Source organism: Polypterus senegalus, chromosome 17 (assembly GCF_016835505.1).
Source record: "Polypterus senegalus isolate Bchr_013 chromosome 17, ASM1683550v1, whole genome shotgun sequence".
Lineage (NCBI taxonomy): Eukaryota > Metazoa > Chordata > Cladistia > Polypteriformes > Polypteridae > Polypterus > Polypterus senegalus.
The window spans coordinates 18,512,037-18,535,765 of NC_053170.1; the positions used below are offsets into that span (position 1 = coordinate 18,512,037).

General features: G+C 37.0%; 1 protein-coding gene across 3 annotated transcripts in view; it reads left to right on the forward strand.

Moving 5' to 3' along the window:
• si:ch211-278a6.1 (SRC kinase signaling inhibitor 1) overlaps window positions 1-23,729 on the forward strand; it is a 234,677-nt gene that overhangs the window by 150,815 nt on the left and 60,133 nt on the right. For all 3 annotated transcript variants that reach the window (XM_039739277.1, XM_039739278.1, XM_039739279.1), the window contains one exon: window positions 11,455-11,595. In XM_039739277.1, coding sequence (XP_039595211.1) covers window positions 11,455-11,595 — 141 coding nt within the window. The remainder of the gene's footprint in view (window positions 1-11,454; window positions 11,596-23,729) is intronic.

Sequence of the window (23,729 nt, forward strand, 5' to 3'; positions counted from 1 at the left end):
AATGAAGGCGTATCTACAAGAAGGGGTCTTCAATATATCATGTGACCATATGGCACTGCAGTGAAACTGTATCCTCTTACAGTCAATTGGTACCATCCGTATAGTCCAGAAGTACATGTCAGAAAGATACTTTAGCATTGCACAAAATAAGTGGCATTTTTGGCATGAAAATTCTGGTGGATGATGCAGACCTGGGAGAGACAATTTCAGTAGAGGCAGAGGCATCCTAAGCAGCTGTACAGAGGACATGAGTAAGGGAGAGAGACTGAGAGAGATCATAATGAGCATCAATATGAGGCTCTGCTTGAGTCAACTGATTTTGGTATGTGGCCACAAGCGATCTCGAATAGGATCCTGGCTTGGATTGGCTTGTGGAATTATCCAAGGTGCATACAGATTATGTTGCCTTTGACCCCAAAATAATGGTGTAAGGCAGAGCTGCCAGTGTAGATATACAGATAGGGGATGTTGCAAAAAAGATCATTGGAGTTGCTTGCTGGCCATGAACTTGCAAGGAGCTGCATTGGAGGGCAGCCAAGGGAGAAGTGTGTCTTTGGTAAACTTCATGTGAGGGAGCAAAGGAGAGAAACTGTGTTTCACAATGTATTAGAGTACTAGTTGAACAATGCCATTTAGAAAAATCACATGAAAGGAAGACCTATCAGCATAATGTCATACAGTACAACCACCAAATAACAGTACTAAAACAGTATTAAAAAAGGTATCTCAGCATCAGTGTCAAATGCTCAACACCAAAAGCAGAAACACAGATCAGTTTTAAATTTTTGTTTAACGGGCAAAGTGCTAAATCATATTGTATTTAATTGTGATTTATGACAATGATGATAACTACTCTAAAACAGCGAGTTGTGCAAGATCATGCACCCTTAAAACTGCATCACCAAAAAACATCAACCAATGGGTTTCTTAAAAAGACCTTTAGCCTTCAAGTCCCAAGGAAGTAAAGGTGCACACCTGAGCAAAGGTCTGGAGAAAACACTGCAGGGTGAAAGGACCGGCTAGCAGCACCAGGCAGAAAGAAAATTTCATCTACTCCAAAAAGAAGCATATTTCTCTACAAGACATTGCGTTGATCATATTATGTAAAATGGGAAAGAATATGGTAATTAAGTTGAGTTTGCTGTAAACATTTTAACAATAAATAAATTACTGACCTGAGTTTCCTACTTATGGAGTTGCCACTACATATAATATTGATACTTTTGTGCATTTGTCCCTTAAACCAGAGAGAAGCATCCATCACAACACAGTTTGACCTCTTTAGCTTCTGAGCTCCGAGTGACACCATCTCTCAAATTGTTAGTGGCTGGTCCACAAATATGGTTAGGGTATCTCCATCACCAGGAGTCTCATTTTTACTGAGTTTGTGCAGACATTTAAATCTCATCATTTATCCTTTTTCCTTTAACCTTTAAATTGATGTAAAATAAATTACATTAAAGCATCTTTCACCATGGTTTTCCATTACTGCTTTATAATAAATACTTTAATAACAATTAAAGAAAATGTTACTAAAAGTTAAGACTTAACTTTTTAAAAATCTGATATATAAGTAAATTCTCACTTAAAATGTTCTTATGCTGTTGTGTGAAACAGCTTGTTAAAACATGATGTGACTGTTTAGAAAATCTTTATCTGTTTTGTGTAGTGTACTGGGTGGCTGTTTCATTAGTTAGAAAAACAGTAGATTGTAATCTTTTTCAGGGCAATTCAGTAAGATTCATCCATCTACAATATGGTGGTGCCTTGGTTTGCGATGATTAATACAAAATATAAAGTAAAAAATACATAAAACAAATTAACCCGTACTTTACCTTTGAAAAGAATTGTGGGTGGAGTGAAGGAGACGAGAGAGGGGAGAGGAGGATTAGGGTTATTAGGTAGGACCACTTTAATTCTAACTAACGAAATCCCTGCTATCTGTTGGCTCATGGAATCTTTTTCTTATGCTCACCTATTCAATGGCAGTTTCTTTTGCCTCTTTTCAAACATTTGGCAGAAATGTGACATTGCATTGACGTTAAACAGAGTCGTCGTTCGCACGGCTACAGCCTTATTGGACACAAAATTAAAAAATGCTTTACGAACGCACACGTGGTCACAATGCTATAATAAACAGTATACACTCGTACGGGTGTTGACTATATGAGTGAGGCACGCCGACTGAAACCGAGCATGGGAAATGATTACCCACAATCAGCAAGAGAGAGAGTGAGAAGAACCTTCAGCTTAGTTGTGATCACATGACGCTCGGCAGACAAAGTGAATATGTACTACTCGTATTGTAAGACTTCGCTCGTTTATCAAGTTAAAATTTATTAACAATTTTTGCTCGTCTTACAAAACACTCGCAGACCAAGTTTACTCGCAATCCAAGGTTTTATTGTATTTGTTTTCTATAATCTTCTTTTCTATTTAGAATGCATTCCAGGAGCACTGGGCATATGGCAGCAACCATTTTGGGTTAAATTTAGGTACATTCTCAAATTGGGCAAATTTAGATTCATTATTTCAAACTGGATTGAGGTCCTTGGAATCGTGAGGCAGCGACACTGTCTACCATCATGCTCAGCTACAGAGGTGTAGCCAGATTTTACAAGATGGAGTGGGTCTTTTTTAAAATAAATTGACTTTTTTTGTTAATTAGCGTGCCATTCTAGGCCATGCCCCTGAAATAAGAAGTTAAAAATCAATGTAGACAAAATTATCTTAATTAAGGGTATGGCATATTAAAGTAAGATAATATGTCCACATAGGACAAACCAGAGTCAGATTTCACCACAGCATAAAAATCACCATCACTAGCAAGAGGTATGATGTGAGGGAAAATAAAAACACGTACTGAATTAGATTTCAAAGAAAGTGATCTAACCAAGTTTTGAAGAGGATGGACTTTTAAACTGTTTAATTGCAGAACACTCTGGACTTTCACATTCTTGCTATCAATGCTAAATTTAGCTAAGAAGATATTCTGTAATCTTTCCTGCTGCAAGGCACCATTTTAGTTGCTTTGGATAAAGGTATCTGCTAAATAAAGAATAATAATTAAACATCTAGCACATAAGAAACAGCAGTACAGTAATACTCTAATCATAGAGCTTATCTAAAATGTTGTGAAGGAATTCTTTAAAGATTAAACCTTTTTTTTTAATCCTGAGAGGTATGTGTTCACTGGTTTTGAGCAGCTGACAACATACTGAAGAACAGCACAAAAGGACTGATGAAGAGTAAAAGATCATTTTTCTTTTAAAGTGATTGTATTTTCAAATACACTACGCAGACATTATGAACCTTAAAGGTTAAGTTCAATATTTTTCAAGTCAAGGTTATTTTTTCAAAATCATGATGTATATTAATTAGCACATAAAATAGTTTTCAAAAGTGTAGCATTTTTCATACATTATTAAAATACCTTGTCTGTTATTGCAGTTTATAATGGAGCTATAGGTTGAAAGGGAAAGCCTTAAAACTTACCAAATCCTAAGGAAGCTGAGAGAGCACATGCAATATCGTTATTTTTTTTAATTGTTTCCTCAAGATAATGGACTAATTTTATCAAGATCTCAATAAAACAAAAGATCTTGTTTTCTCGAAATTATGAAATAATTGTATCTAACGTTTAATGTTTAGCTTATTGAAGCCACGTCCTGTTTGAAATGGCAGGAGAGCAGAACTGTATTGATCACCGCGTCATATTTTTGTTCAATCAAGGGCTGATGCAGGCTGAAATATGTTTATACCCTAGTTTAGAAAATAATAACGTTAGTGTCCATTATTTAAGAAGACAGTTAGCAAAGCTTCAGCAATCTAAGCAAGCCTGATACCAGGATCAAAGGTTAAATTTTGTTTTCTCAAGACCGCGATAAAACTATTCCATTATCTCAAGAAAACAAATTTTAGTTTTCTTGACATCTCGATAAAATTATTCTGTTATCTTGAGAAAACAAAGTTCATTTTCTCGAGATGTTGAGAAAATTAGTCTGTTATCTCGAGGAGACAATTTAAAAAAATAAAGATATTGCACGTCCTCTCTCGGCTTCCGTAAAATCCACCTACTCTGAAGTGGAAAAAGTTTTGATTTAAGAAAACATGCCTTCGATGGTTATGAAGCATCCTTGAAATCATGAAAAACACCTAGAAATAATGATTTTATCACTGATTCTTTGCATTTCTTGCTCGTTTGTCTGCTTGCAGCAGCTGTTGTGGGTGGAGGTGCAACCCAACACCAAAGGCCCCTTAAATTCCATGTTGATTTTCATAGCCTAGTGAGATACTCCCTGCATGGCGGTGTAGTGAAAAGAGCACATATGACTTTGTACAAATAACAAGAAATCTGAAACTAATTACACTGCATTCTATTTTTTAATAAAAGCTTTAGATTTTTAAAAGGGTGAAGCCACTTTTTCCATGGTGTGTCCTGTGTACACACACACACACAAAAAAAACGTAGAAAATGAAATAGGCAGAATGTACAATAGAGCAGACCGAAGTGCCACAAACCAGTTATCGATTTTTTTTAATGTATGATGCCCTTTCTGAAGATGTGGTAATTAAAGAACCTGAGCATAATGTTTTTGAGTGACTCAATTCATTAAGACTCAATAGATCTGTAATCTAATCTGTAAATACACGGACATGTAAACTGATTGTAGAACCTGGCACTGTGAGACAGGAATGACAGCTCTACACTACCACTCTGTGTGTGTGTGTGTGTGTGTGTGTGTGTGTGTGTGTGTGTGTTTGCCTTGCAATGGACTGCCACCTTGTCCTATTGCTGTTCCTGCCTTGAGTCTGATGCTTGCTCGGATATGCACCATCTGCCCTACAAACCTGCCCTGGATAATAGGGTTAGGAAGATAGATAAATGGATGCCTATAATATCTGTTAAGTTCTTGTTACTCGATTGCATGCGATGCAGATTAACACCTCTGGGGCTGAAGGGGTGACATGGAGGAAGACAAAAGGGGTGGTTGGAGATGTGAAGCACACAGCTGGTCTCCTTTTAAAATGGCTCTCTCAACAGTGGTTTGCTGTTTAGTTTTTTTACCTTCTTAAAACAACATGATTTGTTTTGTAATATGTGTGATCTCAGAAATGGATAAATACTCAATAACGTTTTTGGCTTGAAAAATGGATGAATTTGATGCTTGGGTATCTAACAGCTCCAAAATAAAATGCAAGTGCAAACTAGTGTTTGTTTTTGATTTATAAAATATGCTTCTCTTTAGAATGCAATTTCATTTGGTAAACTAATGCATACCATGATTGTGAAGAAATAAGTTTGACTTGAAAAATATCAATCTTAGCCTTTAAAATAGTATTTTACTCTTAAAATATATGTACAGATTCTCAAAAATTTGTTAATTGTGTATGCAAACTTAAATATTAACATACCAGTAATGGCGTACTGCACGATATTGTGCAGTGAATACACTTGACTTATAATTTGCATCCTCTTTCTCTGTACGTTTAGCATTTGTTTGCTCAGAGGTTCATGCGCTTGCTGCTTCCTGAGCAGCTCTTCTTTTCTCTACCCTAGCGGCCGCTTCTTCTCTTCTTCCGTCAGCGTCCTTTCGTGTTAAAACTGATTAATTCCGTTTAAGTACGTTTTCCTTGATTTTTCACGTAAACTGGCACTTGTTCAATCTGCCTCAAGAATGATTTAAGATATGAAGAGTTAGGGGAAGTGACGGCGAAGGTAGTAGGGACTGGGAATGGTGCTCATACGCACGCGTTGCCGAGAGTTGATTCTACAATAAAATAAAATAAAAACAAAAAAGGAATAAAAATCATCACGCCAAAAGTGGATAGTAGACGTCTCATAGTATATGTGTACCAAATTTCAGGGCAATAGTTCAAATGGTTTGCGAGCTACAGGTTATTTAAAATCCTGGACAGGCATACGAGCAACAACAGCAGCGTATTATATAAGAAGATAGCTCATTAGTAACAATGTGTAGAAAATATCAGATAAAAGCTTGGAGTGAGATTCAGTTTTCCACCTGCAACATGGAACATGGAGGTCTGCTTAAGAGACTCAAAGAGGTCACATGTTGTAATGTATTCCAGTCAGCTAAACAAAAGTTCTGCATTTCAGTTTTCTTTTTGTTCAGTTGTAATCTAAATGGAATTTAGAATTACATCGGTCTAGATACTTATGAAGCATGGGAGGTATTTTCTGCAAAAAAGAAAATTAAAATAATAAAATGAAAATGCAATCTCTCTTTTGCAGTTTCTTTTTCAAAGTCTGCTTACAAGAGTGCTGCAAAGATTAAAATGAAATAACTCCATTTACAATTTCATTTTCAAAGTCTTCACACAATAATGTTGCAAAAATTAAAAATAAAATAAACTGATTTGCCATTTCATTTTCAGCCTGAATAGCAATGAAGCTACAAAAATAAAAAACAAACTGCATTTTCCACTTTACATTTTCAATTTCTCAACATTGAAATAGTGCTACTCAGTGGGGGGAGCTTTAGTCCGGTCTGTGTACTTTTTGGTATTTGAAACAAAAAAAACAAAAATGAAAGGAAATTTCAGATTTTGATCTTTGATTAAAGAATAAAATGAGGGAAAAATAAGGTATTTTTTAATTCTATGGTAACAAATAGCAGTCATAAATTTTAAATTATACATACTTTTCTGGATTTATTTGTGATTCAAATGAAAGTGTAATAGCTGAAAAACAACAAAACAGACGCATTTTCGTTGTCTGAAACAAGAAGTACTTCTTCCGTGCGATTTTTAACAACACGTGCGAACAGTCCTCCTCAAAACACATTGATCGAAGTTTCACTGGCATCAGCAGAGGATGGACCATTACGTTGTTTTTCAGAACAGTAAAAGAGTGACACTCCAGGATGAGGACATGACTGCAGAATAACGGAGTCGCATCTTTCAGGTAAAAATGCAAGCTTTGCAAACTAGTCTACAAACCAGTGACCAGTGTTTGCTTCAGGTGGCGCATTTACCTGACCAAGTTGTTGACCTACAAAAACTTCCAGTTCAGACCAAATAAATAAAGGCCGTTTTCTTATTCTCATTTCTTGCATTTTTCTTTTCTGATGTGCGAAAGAACAAAAGGAAAAAAAGTAATTGTTTTGTGTTTATCATTTTTCCCTTTTAAGTTGAAAATCAAATAAGTGTCTCTTTCTGAAATGAAATTTCAAATCCAAAAAGAGATTGATTTGGTCCGTGTACTTTTTAGTATTTGAAATTTAATTTTAGAAGCAAAAACGAAAAAACAAAAATGAAAGGATTTGAATTTGAATTTGAATGTGTGTAAATGTGTGAATGGTTGCTCATTGACAAGTGTAACACATGTTAAGAAAACTTTCTGTAAATCACATTGCTCTCCTCACATGTTACACTGTTAATACTCGAAACGTTTACTACCATTCAAAATGCTAGCACTCTAAAAATTGCTAGACTTAATATTAGTAAATGAAATCACCAAATGTTAGCTGTTTTACAGTAAGTAACAACAATAACGTTCATAAAAGAAATGATACATCAATGAAGCAAAATTTGCAAAGCTTGTATTTTTACCGGAAAGATGCAACACTGTTTTTGTTTTTGCAGTCATGTCCTCATCCCGGAGTGTCACTCTTTTACTGTTCTGAAAAAAAAACATAATGGTCAATCCTCTGCTGATGCCATGCAGTGTAACTTCAAGGCTGTCGATCGATGTGTTGTGAGGAGGGCTGTTCACACGTGTTGACAAAAATCGCGCAGAAGTACCTCCAGTTTCAGACAACGAAAATGCGTCTGTTTTGTTGTTTTTCAGCTATTACACTTTCATTATTTGAATCACAAATAAATCCAGAAAAGTATGTGTAATTTTAAGTTTATGACTGCTATTTGTTACCACAGAATTAAAAAATGCCTTATTTTCCCTCATTTTATTCTTTAATCAAAAATCTAAATCTGAAAATTTCTTTCATTTTCGTGTTTTTGTTTTTGCTTCTAAAATGAAATTTCAAATACCAAAAAGTACATGGACCCCCATTTTCATTGTATAATTTTCATTTTCTTTTTTGCAGAAAATACTTCCCATAATTAAAGGTGTAATAAAGGAAACACTATTTAGTGCCTGCTGCCTTATACTTCCAAAGGTTTGATTGTTGGAGCTATCACTGTGGGTTTTGCACCTATTCCCAATTTTTGTTTTCAGGTTACCTTCCATATTTCCAACCCGTGCAAATTTGGTCAATTACCCAGTTTAAACTTGTCGTGTGTTGCTATGTGCATTTTTATCAGCCTGCTATGGAATAGTTGGTAACTGTCTTGTGGTTGGTGATTATGGAAGCAGCTGGGTTTCCAGCTGGAAGTAGACCAAGAGCAGGTTCAGAAAATGGATACTTGCATTACAAGCAGATGGTGTTTGTGCTTAGCTATCAGTAATTTTTTAATTATGATGTATTTTAGGGTATTATTTTAGTAAACTTCACCTGATTATTCTTGCTCCATAGACTGCTGATGTGAAAACTCGAGTCCCCAAAATTGTGTTGACAGAGTGGGTTTCAGCACCATCATCTCCCACTGAGAATTTTCTAGTCGAAAATGGTTTCTATCAGGAGATGAGTCCTGATTGTGTGCCAAAGCATGAGAATGTAGTTGCCAAAGCTCAGATGGATGTACCAGTGCTTGTAGAAGATATTCTTGAAGAATTTTCATCTAATCTTCAAATTCCTCCCCAGTGGTATTCAAAAAGCTTAGTTTCTACAAAGTCCCTTGACAATGTGTTCCTCAGTTGTACATGGGCTGGAGGAGTAAATAAACATGACAGCCTAGGCGGTAATATCAATCATTTGGAGCATTCAGAAACATCATTTGAGAATCACTACAGCAAAGCAATACCTTGCCTTAAAGAAACAGCATCCCAGGATTATGAATGGAATGGAGAGGATGAAGTAATACATGAAATACTGGCTTTTATTATAAGCGACAGGCATATCCAAGCTTTGACTGATATTGAAGTAGCACAGCTTGAAAAGGAAAATATGTATGTCCAGAATATATCTATAAGAAGAAGTGGTATTCAAGATAATGAAAGAGAACCAGCTTTCATTATTCTAGACAAGCCTATGGACATAAAAACAGCATATAAGCATCTTTTAATGATAATTGAAGAAGGGAATACAGGATTTCACAAATATTATAAAAGTACCAATCCTATAAGTAATTCTTTCAAAACTACAGAACTAGAAGGTGAAAAAGTGTTTCTTGCGACTCATGTACCTTTATCATCTGAAAGTGAAAAGGATAGACCAGATGGTAACATAGACACACCTGTTCCAAGGCCCAGATCTGTCGTCACATCAGATAGACATCTCAAGAACATCCAAATTTCAACAATCAGCTTTTCACAGTTGGAATTAAATGCATTGAGTAGGGCAATTGAGATTGGATGTCAAACTGGCAGTAAAACAGTTGAGTTTTTTGATAATTATGAAGAGACAATGAGCACTTCTACCAACATTAAGCAAAAAGATGTGACTGAATATGAGTTAAACCAGCAAAGCCAGTGGAATACTACCAGAGAGCTAAAGACAGAAACTGTTCCAAAACCTGAGTGGTTTGCAGGTCAAGGACATTCTATGAATGAAGAAAGCCAGTGCCTGGAAATCAAGAGAGAAACATTAAAAAAGCTCGACAATTTAGAAAAAACCATTCAGGAACTGGAGAGCACAATCATGGAAATCAGCAGTCATCCCTCAGTAGGCCAAATCTTCTCTGGAAAAGACTACCTGGAAAAGCAGGCAACAGCAGAAGAGAAAAATGAGGACTCTACAGCCGCTCGCAACCTGAGTGACAAGTTCCCATTCAACTCAGAAATCCAGAGTTCAGAGATCCTGCTGAGTGTACCACCCAGGAAAAAACCAGTGCTTCCACCCAAACCATCTGTGCTCCCACCAAGCTCCCAAAAGGTGCAGCTTATTCTTCCACTTACTACAGGCTTCCATTGTGTCTACAGTGTTTAGGAATTCTCTGTGAATTCTGTCTTCCTGCTGCAGTTATCTAGACATTTGATTGTGTGTTTCTTCCTTAGTTGTTCCTCTCTCCTTGTCACTCTCCTTTTCTTGCTTCTCTTAAAAACTATTTTGACAATCTATGGCTCAAATGTGAAAACATATCAACAGTTTTTTTAAATCATTTTGAAGTTCTGCTACCTATTTTCACTTGTCCTTAAAATAAATCAACACTATACTTTCCTATGACAGGGTCATCCCTTATCAACTATTGACCTGCAGTTTTTGAAATCTTGCATTTAACTGTGTAGCCTTGTTTTTAAATTAATCTTTCTGAATTCCTGTATACTCTTCTCTCCATTAATTCTGTGGAATTTGTTTGTGTGACTTCTTGAAACGTATGCAGGTATTTTGATTGTGTGTTACTTATTATACTGACCTTCTACATTTCCTGGTGGCTGTCTGCTTTCTGTGCTGAAATGGTTCTTTTCTATGAAACCACAAACTGAAAATTCTGATTTATTTTTGGAACATTATGCTGTATGATATGGGCATTGCCAATTTTGCAATACTAAAAAATGCTGATTGGCATTTTTCTGCTATTTTTGTCACACTCCTCCAGGTACATGGGTTTCATTCTTGACCTGGCTATTGTCTAAGTGGAGATTTACATGTTTTCTCCATAATTATGTGTGTTTTTTTACATAAATAGCAGAAGCTAATGCAGTGCAAAGTGATCCACTGATGGAAGTCTTTCTCAGTAACATTACTTCACCTTTGTGTGTATTCCTCTTAGCCTTGTGCACTTTGTGGCAGATGACCAGGGACCTTGTGCACCTTGTGTTTTGGACATTTGGAGTCCGTGTCTGTCTGTGCCGAGGCTGATCTTTCACATGTTATTTTTAATGGGTCCCTGCCTTGGAACAGACAGAGAGTCCCATCTGGGATGCCATGTGAAAGACCAGCCTCGACACAGACAGACACAGACTCCAAATGTCCAAAACACAGTGCACAAATCACCACACTAAAACTCAGACCTTTTCCTTCCTTCAACCGCCTCCACTCCTCTCTTGCAAGCTCTGTCTACTCCCACCCGACTCCGGTTCCTCGAATGGAGTGAGGCGGCCCCTTTTATCCCACCCCGGATGTGCTCCAGGTGCTCTATGATGGTCTTCTGGCGGCACTTCCTGGTGTGGCGGAAGTGCTGTCCTCCAAAGGCTCCAGGATCGTCCAGGCACCCCCCTGGTGGTGGCCACGGACACCCACAGGGTTGAGCTTCCCAGCTCCATATCCGTGGCCCTGATGGAATCAGGGAAGGGAAAGATAGTGCCCCTCTCCTGGTCCGTTCATGTTCCAGGTGTCCCTGGTCATCTGCCACAACTTTATTGGACAATACTTTACATGTTTATTCAATGACAGTGTTTTTATCTGCTCATTACTTACTTGGTTTTTCCAACAGACTTCCAATATATCTTCTCCATCCAGTCGAGCAATCCACTCAGCAGCTTCAAGGCTGAAGCACATTCAACAGAGCAGCCCAGAGAAGACCAAGTCACTGAAACAGCGTGAAGAATATGTGAAGGTTCAAGGCCAGCAGCAGGTATTTCACTTCTGATGGACTTTTATGTAGGAAGAGGGGTCTAGACAGCAGCCTCACTGCCTTCATAGATGATGTTTCTAATGATTACTGTGCCATTTACAAGCTTCAAAATGGTGGGGTCAATTTCTGTTCCAACTATTATAGTGTAGAGAGGCTGGAGACAGCATGGCCAAGTATCTAGCTCACTGCTTCTGTCAATGATCCATGCATTATACAGTGCCAGCCTGTTTTCTCCCTGCTCTGTATGTTCAACTGCAGGAGTGGAGAACTATAAAAATGCTTCTTCCTTCATTTGTCTTATGAAGATCCCTATGCTTTCAAACAGCTTCCAGAACAAGAATTTTTTTATTCCTTTAGAAAGAGAAAAAATGTACATCTTCTACTCACAAAAAACACACCCAAGAAAATGGTGTATACAATAAAACTGAGCTTCCATTTTTACTGCTTGTGAAGAGTGCAAGCCACTCAATGTTTGAAAGTCGTCATACGAAATGAATGACCTACCAAATTTATAATAACGTGCATCTGTTCTTAAGTTAAAGTGAAGCTTCACAAGCCAGTCTATCCTGCAGTCTGTGAGTGCTGAGATGGCATTAAATAAGGTGAGAAGCTCTGTAGAGTTCCCACTCTAAAAATCTTTTCACATTCATATCACTTAAATTAGGACTGACATGGTGACTCAGTTTTCTTCTGTATAGACAGATATGTGGTTCTGATGTCTGGCTATATACTGAAGCTGCCTCTTTGAAAATATCTTCTGGTTAGATTCTGTCAAGGTGGACAGATCTGCTTGACTGAGCACACTAATCAGCTCCAAAGGCTGGCCATTAAGGGGACTTGAACATGGAAAAGTGAAAGAAAAGCATCCAGAGTCTTCCTACATCAAGACAAGGCATGACATATTACTTCAAATAGGCAGTCAGGTGGAATATCTTGGAAGAGATAAAAATATTTATGATATAAAATGCAAGTGTTGTGGAGCATTACCTCAGTGCCAACATCTTTTTAGTATATGACAGCGAACAAAGTTCATTGAATTGCATACATAATCTATCAGACCTTATGATATCGGGGAAAAATGTTAGCCCAAGGAGTGTTAAAATGTTTGTATCATAGAATTGATAAATAGTGGCATTCAAAACTTTATTTTGAGGGTTTTGTTTGACATCGTCAGTGTCGCTCACTGATCATTTAAAAAACAGCAGTTGAATTAAACCTTAGAAGCCAATAAATACTGAAGGAACCTTTCTGCAAATGTTTGCGTTTAACAGATGTTACAAAGGTTAGTTTATGTTCATAACGTCTCCTTCAGCTAATTCAGGCATGAAGGGATAAAATCTTGTATAGCAACAACAAGAACAACATTTATTTCTATAGCACATTTTCATACAAATGATGTAGCTCAAAGTGCTTTACATGATAAAGAAAGAGAAAAAAGACAAAGTAAATAAGATTTAAAATAAGGGAACACTAATTAACATAGAATAAAAGTCTGATGGCCAGTGAGGACAGAAAAAAATAAAACTGCAGGGGTTCGAAGACCACCCAGCCCCCTCTAGGTATTCTACCTAACATAAATGATCTCAATTAGTCCTCATGGTATTCAGGGTTCACATGGAAGAACTTGATGATGACAGTCAATGGACTTCTAAGCCTTTAATCCATCAATGTAGGGACATTACGGTACTTTGATCAGGTGGTGGGGGTGCAGGTCGCCACCACAGAAAACCGGAAAAAGAACAGAAGAAAAAGTAGCGGTTAATATGGATTTTGAATATGAATACCATGAATAATAATGATAATTAATTGAATATACAGAACATCAGGATTAGACTAAGATGAAGCTATGAGAAAGCTATGTTAAAATAATGGGTTTTTAGCAGTTTTTTAAAGTGCTCCACCATATTAGCCTGGTGAATTTCTATCTGTAAACTATTCCAGAATTTAGGTGCCTAACAGCAGAAGGCCGTCTCACCACTTCTTTTAAGTTTAGCTCTTTAGCGATTTGGAGCGTAAGGTTTAAGACATTCCGAAATATAAGATGGAGCGAGATTATTTAAGGCTTTGTAAACCATAAGCAGAATTTTAAAGTCAATTCTAAATGACACGGGTAACCAACGTAGTGACATCAGAAATGGAGAAATGTGCTTGGATTTACTTTTCCTAGTTAAGATTCTGGCAGCTGCAGATGTCTTTTTTGGGTGGTCCTGAGAGGAGTGCGTTACAGTAACCGATTGTCGACAGCATAAATTTTCAATGACCCCCAGCCCTCCCTTCATCGGAGCAGTTGATATTAGTCCAGATCGTCTGTCTTTTTTCACCTGACCTCTTCTGACACACAACAGCAACTCCTTGTTGGCTGAATGTTTCTTTTTCTCACCTTTATTCTTTTACTCTTCTGAAGAAATTAACCTTATGAAGTTATATTTCACATCTTTTTCATTTGAAATAAAGTTGGCTTTTTTCCAGGTCAAGTGAGTTAATGTTTTTATAATAATTGTCCTGTCATGCTCTGCAGTATGTCATTTATATGGACATAAACATGACATGTTAACATGTTGTTGAATCGAAGATGTTATTAAATAACAAAACCTCATCGAAAGATCCTTTATTTTCAGTAGTGTTATATGTAAATCTTGCAAAGCTGTGAAGCTGATTTTTTTTTTGCTCCATTGTGAAGAGTTCTGATATAATAGTCAAAAGAGTTCCATAATCATATCAAATGTACTTAAATGGGAAATTTCAGAAGGTCAGGGTTTTTGCAATCAGCCATATGTGGATAGAGTCCTAAGGTTAGCACCAATAACATTTATAATGTGTTAGACACTTAAGGCTTGTCAGAGGCTGGTCACTATGCATCAGAATAAAAACTCATAGGTATAAAGTCAATTTGGCTGTTGTTTGCAGAGCTAATAAACAATGAAAGGTAATTTGATACACGTGGCCGTAGACAGACACTACAGCAGAGAGCTCCCACTCCGCGTCTGAAAAGCTGCAGCAGTTGCCAGCTTTTGATCTTACCAGCTTTATAAGTAGAAGCCATTCTTGGTGTTTGATGGAACACATGGCTCTGTCTCTTTTATACATTTTATTATTTGTAAAAATATACATTACAAGAGAAGTGCTATAAGCATCAAACATACATTGCTATTGAGAAAATACTGTATATATATAAAAAATACTTTTTAAAAACCACGCTTATATTAAGGTAAAAAGTGTACTAAAAAGTAAAAAATAAGTCTTTCATACATCACTCATAAAATAAAAGCATGGGTGCCTTTCATCAATCAACATTCAAAAAAAAATCTTAGCAAAAGAGCCCACCTTTTATTTTTTTTACAAGTGATATATGAAAGACTTATTTTTTACTTTTTAGTACACTTTTTACCTTAATATAAGCGTGGTTTAAAAAGTATATATATATATATATATATATATATATATATATACATATATATATATTATTTTCAACTTTTTAGTCTTGGGTTTGTTTTAGTATAATTTTGTAATCAATATTTTAACACTTCCTTTGACGTTTACAGTAATCCCTCCTCGATAGGTGAAAATCTGCGAAGTAGAAACCATATGTTTGTATGGTTATTTTTATATATTTTAAGCCTTTAGAAACTCTCCCACACTGTTTATAAATATTCTCCGCCCAGTTATACAGTAAACCATCGTTTATCACAGTTAATCCGTTCCAGACTCTACCGCGATAAATGAATTTCCACGAAGTAGGATTCTTTATTTATAAATCTAATATTTTTGCAGTTAGAGCATAGAAAACCTGTTTACGACCTTCTAAATATGTTTTTTAACATTATTAGAGCCCTATAGACATGAAATAACACCCTTTAGTGAAAAGTTTAAACTGTGCTCCATGACAAGACAGAGATGACAGTTCTTTCTCACAATTAAAAGAATGCAAACAGATCTTCTCTTCAAAGGAGCGCCGTCAAGAGCAGAGAATGTCAGAGAGAGAGAGAGAGAGTGAGCGAGAAAAGTAAACAATCAAAAATCAATAGGGCTGTTGGGCTTTTAAATATGCGAGCACCGCAATAAAGCGGCCGCAAGGAAGGGATCAATGTGAAGGTAGTCTTTCAGCATTTTTTAGAGGAGCGTCCGTATCTTCTAAGCAAACAGCCCCTCTGCTCACACCCCCTCCGTCAGGAGCAGAGAATGTCAGATTGAGTGAGAGAGACAGAGACAAGCAAACAATGAAACATCAATACGTGTTGTTAGAGCTTTTAAGTGTGCGAAGCACTGCACGGGAAGCATATCGTATATCATTGAGGAGTTTTATTTAATACGCAATATGTGCTCTGATTGGGTAGCTTCTCAGCCATCCGCCAATAGCGTCCCGTGTATGAAATCAACTGGGCAAACAAACTGGGGAAGCATGTACTATAAATTAAAAGACCCGTTGTCCGCAGATATCCGAGAACCAGCGAAAAATCTGTGATATATATTTAGATATGCTTACATTTAAAATACGCGATGGAGTGAAGCCGCGAAAGTCAAAGCTCAATATAGCGAGGGATCACTGTATATGCACACATCTTCATACAAGATGCAAAAGGGATATTTCTATTTGTTACTAGCGCCATCTGTTGGTGAAATATTGAACTATTCTTCACATGAAAATTTCATCTCTTAATTAACATGGCTTAATTGATCAATTAGTGAAACTGATTATTGATTCATGTATTCACGTATTGCAAAATTTCAATTAGAACAATAGGAAGTGGGTTAAATATCGATTACAAGATTTGTACCAGACAACAAACAGGTGAAGTTAATATAAGCGTGGTAATAATAAAAAGAAAAAAAAAATCAGTAATCCAATCAATGCCATTTGTCTCCCAAACAGTTAAGATTTGTTTATTGTGCTGCACACTAAACCCCCTTCTCATGTTCAGTTCTGTGAAGCATACTTTGAAATGGGAACAGATTCAGAAGATACTCAAGTCCCATTTAGGTCTATTTTTGGGGGACTTGGGCAGGTTGTAGATCAACCAGACTAGCAGTATCATCCATTGACTGGTGTCTTTCTTGGACCAAAAGAGCCTCTCCCCTACATCCATGCTGATCATCATACAAGCTATCTGGGCTCTGATTTGTTTCTTTTTTAAACTGAAACTTAATTAGGAGGTGGGATAATGGCCCTTCTATTTAGTGAGTTGAGGATTACATCTTCAATGGGAGATAACAGCCACTAAATAAAAGTTTAATGGGAAAAGATTTGCTTTAAATGTATCTCCATATGGTTGAGTTGATGGTCACATATCTGATAATGTAATGAGAATATTAGATAAACAAAAATTCACCGGGCCAGAATGAATTGGAACCATTTAGACCCATTTCTTTTTCTTGTCATTTAAGTTTTTTCTTCAAATGAACACACACAAATACAAAGAGCACAGGATACAATTTATGAAACCATCGTTTAACAGTACAGTTTGCATAGTTATTTAAATTACTATGTTCTTACACCCTGAGCGGCCCGGTACCAGGCCGAGTGATTATTTAAAAAGTTTTTTGCCATACTGTGCCACATACAGACCCAAACAATGCTTCGTTAGCAAGTGTCAGCTGTTGACTTCACATTCCTAGTATTCAAATTGTTACAATGTTTATGGTTGACTTTTATTTCGGTATGGAATCATAAGTTTCATAAATTCACAAAAAACATTTGAAAAAATTTGTAATAATTATTCTGTGTAAGGAATACCCAAGTGTTATGCAACCAAACAAGTTCAAGCACATTATTGTATGACACATCTGTTATGAGATATCCTCCAAATAAGAGAAGTCAGGAGGTCACCTGTGGTAAGTACCATCTCACATTTCATTAGCTCGAACTCAATAGGTCACACACTTTATACCATTGGATGGCAGCGACTGCAACATCTCCAACGATATGTAGAAGTCCAAATATGAACATAATGAGACACGGCTGAGGACATGCAGAATGGAAAAACACACTATTTGAAGCAGGAGCAAACAATATAAATAGTTTAATGTAAATGTGTAGGTGGGATAGGGGGGTACTTGGGATAAGAGTGTATTAGGGGGATGGGGTTTGGAGTTGTTATAAGATATGATTTTTTCACTGTTTTATGTGCAAAAAAAATTGTGCTGAACCTGGATCCCATTTGGACCCAGTATTTCTTTGTGTTATCAACATGAAACCTTAGACAGGTACAGCTGACATGTCTGGGAACACCTCAGAGGTGAATAAACTGTCCTGGCATTACTTGTACATGAGAATAACTGTATCAGAAAACAAAAATTTGAAAGTATTACCGTGAGTGCCTTTTATCCTAGTTTAGCAGCAGTTTCTAATTAAAGGAATGTTTAAATTTGACACAAACACAGGTTTTAGTGAACAATTGTCTGTCCTGTCTTTATTTGTTTGAATAACAAGGCTTTATGGTGGGGTACCCCCATGTAGAGATTGCCCCCCAGGGTTTAAGGGGTACCAGCTTTTAATTTAAAAATTGGGCTGAGAAAAATACAGCAGCCACTGCAATTATGCCTTACTGTTGGTCCAATTACCCCTTACTGGCCATATTAAATCATATTGTCATCACTTAGTGATTACTTAAGGTATTTATGACGTCAGTCTCTGGAATATTCTCTGTCTTCAAGCATTAGGCTAAAATGTGAAATAAAAGTTGTCCTTTACCAGACCAGTTGTACTTTCCCCTACGCTAAAGTTATGATTTGTTGTCTTAATTTCATTTTCTGGATTATCTGATGCAGTTATTATTGCTAACTATCACTACTCAAATGGATTAGAATAATAAAGTGCATAGTTGCCTCCTCAGCTCAGTACATGTCAATTGTAAATGTTTTTTGTTCTGAATAATAGCACTGCCCTGTATGGGTGTCCACGCTACTCAGGTCTCAGCTCAAGGTAATGAAGACAATATTTATTCTTCCTTCTCCATACGACATCTATTCCCTAATCAGAGATGACCTGTGACCTTATCATTCCTATTGTATAAACCTTATCCATCTTCGTGTCCATTGACAGGTCATCTTAGAAGCATGTTTTTCAGAGAAAACTGCTTACAAAAATATCATTGTAACCCGAGCAATGCACTTACCCTCACAATAATGTCATTGTTGCTATGCTGTTAAGATGTTAGTTGTTGCTTTTATAAGTTGTATATTTCATGTCATGTCTCTAGTACAGCCAACTGGCACCACCATAACTGCAGCTAAATATTCAAGAAAAAAATTCAAGAAAAGAGCATAAGCACCTAACATTGAGACTAGCTTGCAGAATTATCACAAAAACTCAACCTTTATGGTTTGCAGCAAATCTGTCTACCTTTAAAATTGCATTTTTTATATCATCTGTGTTTCTGTTGCTCAGATAGGCACAAGAATTGGCTAGTGATCAGCCAGGGAGCCAAAGACAGGGCTTGGGTCTACGGAATTGGATGCCAATGCATTGTTCATCTGACCAGAGCGCTCACCTTTATGTTTCATTATTTGATTAAAGTACTGGAAGTAATACTGCTACTAGTTATGAGTCCAGTGAAATTCTTGACTGTCTGAAAGGGCTAGAAATGTATAATATTGAAGACAACTAAGTGTCAGACCTTAACAATATGTTTAACTTACAAAACTAATAATTGTAAACAGTAGGGTTCCATGTTTCCTTGTATTTTTCATTTTTCTTATGAGGTCAAATGATAAATTCTACCCTATTTTTACTTCCCTTCGCTCTAGGCCAAACAAAATTCAGCAAACACTCACAGAAAGTGTGGCTGTCAAGACGTCATAACAAATATGTTTTGACTTAAGTCAACATAATAAGTGAAATCATTTGTGTGATATGCTAGCAAACATAGACACAAAAAGAAATCCTTTTACCGAGCTGGGAAGATGAAACATACAATACAATACAATTTATTTTTGTGTAGCCTAAAATCACACATGAAGTGCTGCAGTGGGCTTTAACAGGCCCTGCCTCTTGTCAGCCCCCTAGCCTTGAGTCTCTTAGAAGACAAGGAATAACTCCCAAAAAAAAACCCTTGTAGGGAAAAAATGGAAGAACCTTGGGAAAGGCAGTTCAAAAAGAGACCCCTTTCCAGGTAGACTGGGCACACAGTGGGTGTCAAAAAGAAAAGGGGGTTAATACAATACAGAACAGAACAAATTCTCAATACAGTATAAAATTAAAAAAATTCTAAGTATGGAGCAGAATTTAACAGTAGATGATATCACATAATATGAATATGATGAAACATGATTTATCCACCTCAGTCACACATTTTACAGCAGCATCCACTAGCCAGCGTCAGGCCTGTTCACCTTTATTTGACTTTTTTGGAATGGAAAGAGTCGTGTTTTCATGTAAATGTGTATTTTGAGGAGCCCAATATCTTTTAACTATGGCAGTGTTGCATTTTTGTCAATCCCACCTGCCTATGTGGTGTTCTATTTTAAAATTCTATGTTAGAAAAGCTTTCCATAACAATTAATAAGTAGTCAACATTTTGTGACCCAGTCAATGAGCAGGGTCATTATAATGGTTTGTAATAAAATAATGTAACATAAATAGGCATACTTTTAGTTGAAGAAGCAGTTTGGCGAGTAGAACAATCCTAAAGGAATGTCTAGCATTATAAGTGGAGTTCTGTCCAATTAAAAGAAATCGAGAACAGCAATATATAGACAATAACTAATTGATATACATGTAGCTCCAATTTCTCTACGGAACTTTATTCCAATTCACTGCATACTGTACATATCTAGAGTTTTAAAATAATGCTAGCTGTGTTATTTGGTGTTGATCTGCTCAGCTCACAATACTCAAAAGAAAAATTAGGCATTAAGTCTCTATTAGGTATACAATCAAGAATCAGCCTGGCCTCAGACTTGAGAAGCATACTTCATGGCCTGTGCAGGCTGAAACAAAAACATTCAAACATTTATCAAGGGAGAAGGGAGCCATTTAAATTCACTGGCCCAATTACCGAAAGCACAGTTCTTTTAAGTGTTATGATTTATTAAGCAAAATCAATCACATAAAGAGATCAAAATCATAGGCCTTATCATAAACCTGAAAACAAAACAAATCTGTGCTCTGACAATTGCATTCCAAAACCAGAGCAGTAAATCAGAACCCGGAAAATAAGACAAGAGCACTTAGAAGAGGTGGAATCTAAAATTTAAAAGATAACCAAACAGCAGAAGTTTTCACGAATACAGCAGTGCTGGCGTTGAGGCTCAGTAAGATTTAGATTGTCTTCTTGTGGTCTCACAGCTCCAGTGTTTGTGTCCCCACTACCTTAATCTCAACATAAAGAAAACAGAATGAAGGATATCGTAATACTTAATTACTGCATGAAAATCAACACGCAAAATACCAATTACAACAATAAAATACGTAGAAGAAGAAGAAAACGTTTTTTGAAAAAATAAATGACAAAGTGCAAAGTAGACAATAAAATGAATAAACCAAAAGAAAATGCCCAAAGAATCTGGCTGTAACACAGTATTGTAGCTATTATTTCAAAATGTATTGTGCTCATCCCAAACAGAATCGGTGATACAAATTCATTATGAGATTTTACTTAGCTGTAGGATGTGAACCAGTGTACAAAATGTCCCATTGTAATCAGGGCAGCCACTAAGTGCTCCAGTATTGGCTAAACACTGACATTTGTATCTGGTACTATGGAATATACAATAAATAATACGCCTACATACGAATATACTTAAGAAATGTTGCAAACGAGAAGGATCCATTTAGTCCAGCAAGCTTGTTTGTTTGACTAATGTGCTAAGATGTCCCAATATCTCATCCAGCTACTACTTAAAAGTTTCTGCATTAGCTACCTGTATCAGTTGTTTGTTCCAGATTCTGCAGAGAATTTTATCTGTTAGGATGTGAATATCTTATGTAGACAAATAGTATCATGCATGGAGGCACAATTTGCAAACAAAGAACACAGCAGTGTGTTTCTATTTAGTGTAACACATCAAGTTTTACTTTAACCCTTAAACCGCCGGAACTGGCTATAGTCAGTTCCCAATGCAATTTGCCAGCACGCCGGAGCCGAGTATATTCGGAGACGTACATTCATTGAACGCCGCGACCGGCTATAGTCGCTTCTCAGAGCAATTTGCCAGCACGCCAGAGCTGATTAGTCAGTGCTGTAAGTTTGTTGATCAGCCAGCTCATGACCGCTGCCACCCCCTGTCCCTGAGATTCAGCCGCTGCACTAGACTGGCCTGCAAGCATCATCACTTACCTCTGTGTGCTTCTGTGCAGCCACTTCAAGCGCAGTTGGCTCGGTGATTTTCTGAATTTCATCAATGGCGTCAGTTGCACCTTGTACATATAATAATAGATTGTTGTAGTAGTTTTTTTTTATAGTTTTGACAGTTCATTGACAAAAAAATATGTGTTCCATTAAAATTTCACATTTTCTTTGTGAATTGTGACGTTTTCTTAAAAAGTGCAGCAAAAAAGTATTTGGCGTCCAGGGGTGCATTAACCCCACGAGTATGTGGCAGTGTAAGGGTTAAATCTATACATGGCTATTTCATAATGCCTCCTGCAGTGTAATATTACATACTGTGAACTTCGTAGTTCACCACCCTGCCAGAGACCAGTGCTACAGCTCCAGTTAGTCATGAACAGGCAGAAGCAGGCCTTTGCATGGATAAAGTTAAAGCCAAAGAAACCTAGGGTCCTAACTATATGACTATATTTCAAGAACTGAAACTTTCTAATCACACCAGTTGTTCTTAAAATAAACACCGATGTAATGGACCACAATCTTTCAGTGCTTCTAAATGAACACTGGCAGTCCAAACACGCTGCACCATCATTAGCACCAGTATGAAGCACACTTGATAACTAGTAACATCATCCAGACATGTGTACCTCCTGCTAGGACTGTCGAGCTGTGTAAGGTAAAGCACTGTGGCTGGTCTGATCTCACTATTACGTTGTAATAGATATTCGGGCAGCTAAACTTTGTCAATATGACAACTCAGAGACTGACTTGACATGAGGTTTACAAATCTCCAGTTTATTAATAAAGAGCAGGTATGAAACTACAAGTAAAGAAATATAATATTCAGCATGCTAATAACAAATAGTTTGATAACAGCTTTAAACTATAAGTAGCAGTACAGAACGGTAACATTTTACAAATATAAACTTACCGGCTATGCTACCATAGGATTAAACAAGCAGGATGAACTGCTTGATGAATCTGTTTGTGGCAGATACATTACCTACATCGGGAACGTCCCACTGTAAGGTGGCTCAGGAGGGACAAACATCACAAAGCATGCATATCTGAACACAACAACAGCCCACAAAATTAAGCACTTTGCTCATCCCATCAAACATGACAGTGGCCCTCTCATGGCTACAGCCTTAGGCCTTCAACTATGTGCTGCTGATTCAGTCCATGTCTCCGGTTCTGAGTCTTAATGGTTCAAGTTTACCATGGCGTGTGCCAGGGCTGGGACAAGGGTGAGGCAAACAAGGCACTTGCCTTGGGTGAACAATGGGAAAGGGTGTCAAACCGATGAAAAATGGAAATTAATAAATTGCAAAATGAAAAAAAAAAAAAGCCAGATGTATGTTGCAATGTTCGTCAAATACCTTAAGTAAACTAGCGATTTGCTTCAGACACTTTCATTCGATACACTCGTTTCCTCGTATTTATTTTCATTTAATACTTTTTAGTAATAGAAAACTATATACATAGGGGCGCAAATTTATCCTCCTGTCTCAGGTGAAAATACCTCTAGGCACGGCTGTGGCGTGTACATATTAGTCCAACACACGACAAGTCACCACTCTCTGGCACCATCATTAACAACCAGTAACAGCACACTGCATGATAACGTGCAGTGAATCCACTTGACTTGAGCATTCCTAGTTTTCATCCTCTTTCTCTGTACTTTTAGCATTCATTTGCTCAGAGGTTGATGCGCTTGCTGCTTCCTGAGCAGCTCTTCTTTTCTCCACCTTAGCGGCCCACTTCTTCTTTTCTTTCGTCGATATCTTTTTGCGTTAATTAAAACTGATTAAGTCAGTGTTTGTGTTGCAATTACTTAGTACATTTTCTTCAGTTTTTCACTTAAGCTGG